The 5,478-nt window shown below is 39.9% G+C and overlaps 1 protein-coding gene across 1 annotated transcript; it reads right to left on the minus strand.

Annotated features, from left to right (window-relative positions):
* Positions 1–413: 413 nt before the first annotated feature.
* Positions 414–2,282, minus strand: cryba2b (crystallin, beta A2b). Its single transcript, XM_054615499.1, has 4 exons — positions 2,125–2,282; positions 1,033–1,174; positions 791–933; positions 414–561 (listed from the first exon to the last, which is right to left on the minus strand). The coding sequence occupies exons 1-4, from the start codon at positions 2,280–2,282 to the stop codon at positions 414–416; spliced, it is 591 nt and encodes a 196-aa protein (XP_054471474.1).
* Positions 2,283–5,478: the final 3,196 nt, after the last annotated feature.

The raw sequence follows: 5,478 nt of genomic DNA on the forward strand, positions 1-5,478 counted from the left end.
TTTGAAGCTAAAAGAGAATAAGGGGCTCTGATTTTGCATTTGCTTGTGCACCAATGCTACTACCTTCATAGCCATGGTGCAAAATGATCAACAGCTCAATTTAGCCATCAGATTTATATTTATTTAATTTTGGTGATTGTAAAAAGAGTGCAAAAAGAAAAAGGAATACCGACAGACAGTTTCAAGTTTTGAAGAAAAGCCTTTATTTCCTATTTCAAGAACATGCTTTAGCATGGTAGAAGAAGTAGGTACTTAGATATCCATACATGCAGAGCCACAGAGTGATAGAAAGAGCGTGTCCGTCTACTGTTCTGTGACAGCGGTCTGTCCGGGGGTTCGAGTTGAAGAACGGGATTTCCGGGGAGAGTTTTTTTTTTTTTTTTCAGGTGGGGTCAGGCAGGCAGAAAGAAGGCTTAGTGCTGGATCCTACGAATGGACTGCACCTGGTTGGTGTGAGCCTGGGTGCTGAACTCATTGTAGTTTCTGTACTCGCCTTGGTGTCTGTCTCTCTCCAGGATGTACTGGTAGCCGCGGTAACCAGGGAACTGGTAGGCCACCCAGCTGCACAGAGAGAGAGAGAGAGAGAGAGAGAGAGAGCGGTGAGCCAAGGTCAGATCACAGAATACTATAGTCCATAGACACAAACATTATAACAGACTTTTGGTTGATAAATTATAAAACTTGTTTCTATCATGTGTTTTGACAAAAGGGTAAGGATTGGATTCTTCAAAAGGATGAAAACAGGAGGAAGAGATAGATGCCTATATTTAGAGGAAGATGTGTAACTTACGCTCCTGAGTTGACTTTGATGGAAGGCACCTCCTTGCTGCACCATCCCATGGCCTGTAGGGAAGGGTAGTCATCGCACATCTCGAACTTACGGCCCTGGAAGTCCTCACACTCGTACAGGGTCACCTTGCTGTCACTGTGGTTCTGCAGAGAAAGAGACAAAGAAAGGAGGGTTAGCAAGTTGACTAGTCCAACTAGTAGAAAGACAAAAAGCAGGATAAGAGGAAGGATGTGGTCACTTACAGCGCACTTGATGGGTCTGAAGGAAAGCATGTGCTCGGTTCTGTAGCTGCTGTTTCCACTCCAGGCCTCGTAGCGAGGGTAGTCTCCCTTCTCCAGGATAAACTGCTGTCCCTGGAACTCTGGGTACTCATAACCCACCCAACTGGAGTGGAAAGATGAGGTGGAAAGACATGAGGGGGGACAGACAAAGGGGGAGGAAGCAAAAAGGAAGAGGATAGAAATGCTGAGGTTAAATGAGCAGATACCATATGTAAAATATCTAGCAATTAAACCAATAATGAACCACTAAATGTAAATTAGTTTTAGTGCAACAACAGTGGAACTGTCCTTTTCGTTAAACAACAGAGTCCAACGACCACTGAATACCCGGAATGAAAGCAACATGCAGCTTCTTTTGTCAAAGGGAGCACAAAGCAAACATTAAATACTGCTGCTGCTGCTGCTGCTGCTGCACCCACCGCTTTTTATCTGATCGCCAGTCAGTCAGCCATTCTGGCTCATAGCCGGCTGCTGCACACATCCAAGTCATATCAAAACAGGGATACACTTGGTTGCATGCACACACACACACACATGCAAACGATACATGCCAAGTAGCGATGATATATCACCGTAGGCTATAATTTATGGTTTTTGTTATTCTGAGACAGTGTTTGGGTCGTTTCTGCTTTAATAAAGACTTTTTCAAGCAGATGAAATTAGAATTGCAATAGAAGCAAATAATGGGATTCTATTAGATATTATTATGGTTGGGGAAAATGCAATTTTTCAGTCGGCAATTTATGTTAATAAAGACTACAGACCAACATACTGTGGAAATTAAACTCACTCTCATAGTTACTCTTATACTATATATTCAGTAAGGTACAATTTTAACCAGATCCTAGCAAATCATTGACTCAAATAAAACCTTTTTTTACCAGACATTGTAAAAAAAATAATCTCTACACTGATCATAATCCACACAGAGGACCAAAAAAAATCCAGAAGAGGTCAAGAGGTGAAAGAGAAGTGATTTCCATAATGTAAGGACAATACATAACTAGATAGATGGGGAGAGCAGAAAAAAAGATAACCAACAGTGTGACTTACGGTCCATTCTCAACCTTGATGGAACGGATCTTGTTGAAGCCCCTCTCCATGATGTTCTGGCACTCCAGCATGAACTCACAGCGCTTTCCCTGGAAGTTCTCCTCCTCCCAGACTGTGATCTTGAACTGGCCCATCTGCTCCATCTGTTGAGTGTTCATGTTTGCTGGTTTTCCCTTAGGGGTTATTCTGACAAAGGTGGAGGCATTAAAAAAACACAGTCAGTGTTAATAGATGGAAAATCAAATCAACAAGATCAAGAATCACACCAAGACCTGCATATCCTGAGAATCGATAGTGTGAACAAGACTGAAAATGAATGAGTAACTGTAAATGTTTCGAGAGAGCGTTCTCTCTTTTTTGTTTAGACAGAATGTTTAAACCCAATAAGCTGATGCTGGCATTTTTCTAAATCAATGTAAAACTACATTCTTTGTATTTTAACTAGATGGAAAGAAACAGTCTCTTTAGACTATATGATTGCACCTTTACTCTGGAAAGAATTAGCTCCCAAAGGTGTCACACCAGGGAAAAATTCACCACTTTTCCATTTCTGTACAGTACAGGCTTGTCTGTGTTTACATTAAAGAGATTCAATCTATAACCACAGACATGTCTCCTCTCCTTAAAATGTACAACTACTGTTACATGAAGCAAACCACATATCTGTAGGACACAGCCTAAAAGCATGCATGCTGTTTCCAGTACCATCTGAAGTTCACCTACAGAACTGATCACTTCTAAAAGGAGTTGGTAACCATACTTAGCTTAATTTTTCAATTTTTAAGATACAAAAATAGCACATTAGTCTACTGGTTTGACAAAAAATTTTGGTATGATATATACAGGCCAAACACAAGCACACCAGTAAGGCATCGTCTTGCCAGCATTTCCCACTGAAACGACTGCTGAACTATTTTACCCTAAAAACAGAGCTATAAAGCCATGTTTTTACTTCTTAGCAAAAACGTTTCAATCAAATTGCATGGCTGTCTATCTAACAATATGGGCAGCATCTCGGTGGCTGTCGGGCTTCACCCCAGTACACATAGCTGTCCCCTGATTGCGGTACCGTAGCTGAGTCTGAGGCAGTGTGTTGGTATACTTACAGACTGTACTGAGGTGGGACAGATCCAGTATAATCAATGTCAGGTGAGAGACCCTCGCCTGTGTTTTTATAGGGCCGGGCCCCCTGGACCTGCGCCACTCCATTTGCCCAGCAGCCTTGCACACTCAGCAGCTGAGCGGGCCAGCTGAAAGGGGGGCATTAGCCTCGCTCTTTGTGGAGGCTCCAGAGCACCATTGTCCTCAGAGCCCCAAACCAACTTAGTCATCAATATGGCAGCCATGGTCAGTGGCAAACGGACCCAGGGCCATACAATGGTAACGCACTGACACAACAGTTTGATTGGTGTGGCAGGATAATAGACACATTCTGGGAGCTGATCCCCTCTCTGTCTCTTTCTCTCCCTCTCTAATGAAGGTAAACTGAATCCTAGACTAGAGGTGAGGAAAGGTCCCAAGGCATCCCACACAGAGAGTACAAGGATATGTGCCATTTTCTTCTGGAGGGCGTCTTCATCTTCCTCTATTCCAAAGGTTGAGACTGCTGCCTGAACTGCTACAGTAAAAAGCTACATATAGTAGTAATATCTGACCAGGACTGTTGGTGAACCTGGTCTACACACCTGTTTATGGCTTTGAAACATATTTTTGGCATTAGAAATTATAAGCATCATCCCCCAAATAAACAGGATGCTGCACAATGTCATAGGGCTCATATGGGTGGGAGTATGTTTTAATATATGCTCCAAGGAAAAACATTGGGGTGCACTGTAGCTTTGGTAGCCTACACTTCCAACTACAATAATCATACATTGTTAAACATAAAATTGTAAAGAAGAAAAGTATTTTATTATAAGAATTAGTAAAATTATAATCTTTAAGGGAGAATAATCATGAAATTATAAGGCTGAATGACAAATACAATTTAGGAAGACAACATATTGGAACTCAAAACAACACTGGAAGTGTCTGAATGTTTATAATTTATCTTTTTTTTTAAGCTTAATACCCATTTCAAATGTCAAATTATAATTTTAAATACAGTTATATAATAAAAAAAATCCAGAACAGATCATATCTGTATACAGTTTCTCCTGTATTTCAAATAGTTACAGCTTCAGAAAACACCAGTAACGTTAATAAATTAAATGAGGCAGGATGTTAGTCACTATCATTATAGACCTGTGATTTAATTTGGGCATGATACCAGGTTCAAATAACGTGTTTTGAATTTGAGAGTCATCAGTTTCTAACGTTTCCAAATTTGATCATGGATTTGCCTTTATTGTTTTATCTCTGCAAACAGCTACAGAGAAAGATTACACTGGCACTTGTAACATCATGAATGAAAACCATCTTCTAGTCATGTATTTTATTGTTCTTCTGTGTGCTTATAAGAGTCATTTAATGTTATTACCATTGTTCTTTCTCTTTGTGTTAAGCCAAATTATTTCTAATACAATACATATTTAGATTTCAACATAACAGACAGCATACGATTGTATTCACAAACTAAACCAAAATAACCATCATATTTAAATATGTGATCATTTGGTGTGCGATGACAAACTGTTACTCCACTGACTGAACACTAGCAAACCATCAGATCTGAACCACAATTACAGTTTAAAAATCAAGCTTTCTTTGTCAGAGTAAACACACATTTATTATATTCCTTCACTGTTATTTTGTCTTGCACGATTGTAATTTATGAATACACCAGTGTGAAAACCACGAGGATTTTAGAGATGTATTTTCATTCATCATTGGTGACATCTAGTGGTCGATATGTGTATTACACTGCAAACGTTGGCAGAAACTAGTAACATTAGACTGCTCTTTTTAGAATAATGGTCAATCTTATTGTCATAGTACAAGCATTACAGCACAACAAAACAAGAATTTACAAAGGACTGAGATGGAGTTTATATGGAAGTATCTAATGTCAGAAAAAACTATGACAGTGCGTGTATGTGTGTGTGTGTGGGTGTGTTTTACTTGTGTTGTGGGGACATAAACCTGTTCACACAGTCACATTGTGGGGACTCGACGTCCTTTTGGGAGCAAAATGCAAGTCCCCATAATGTAAATCATTATATTAAGGGTGGAGACTTTGCTTAAAGTTAAGGTTAGGTTTAGGTTTAGGTTTATGCTAATAGCCTGATTATGCTGTCATTGTTTGGGTTAAGTAAGGCTCCAGAAAGTAAATGGTACTCAATATAGTAAAGTAAACGTATGTGTGTGTGTTGTCCACCTGTGGGCATGTGTGAGCTGTCCACTTGTATAAACAGC

The sequence above is a fragment of the Anoplopoma fimbria genome, chromosome 16 (assembly GCF_027596085.1).
Source record: "Anoplopoma fimbria isolate UVic2021 breed Golden Eagle Sablefish chromosome 16, Afim_UVic_2022, whole genome shotgun sequence".
In the NCBI taxonomy this organism is placed as follows: Eukaryota; Metazoa; Chordata; class Actinopteri; order Perciformes; family Anoplopomatidae; genus Anoplopoma; species Anoplopoma fimbria.

What these genes read in the sequence shown, in the direction of transcription:
- cryba2b (XM_054615499.1), bottom strand. Translation starts at nt 2,282, where the DNA reads ATGAACACTCAACAGATGGAGCAGATGGGCCAGTTCAAGATCACAGTC. An exon ending in ATCAAGGTTGAGAATGGACC is followed by an intron (nt 1,175 to 2,124) that starts GTAAGTCACACT and finishes TTTCCACTCCAG; the next exon opens with TTGGGTGGGTTATGAGTACC. An exon ending in TCAGACCCATCAAGTGCGCT is followed by an intron (nt 934 to 1,032) that starts GTAAGTGACCAC and finishes CTTTCTCTGCAG; the next exon opens with AACCACAGTGACAGCAAGGT.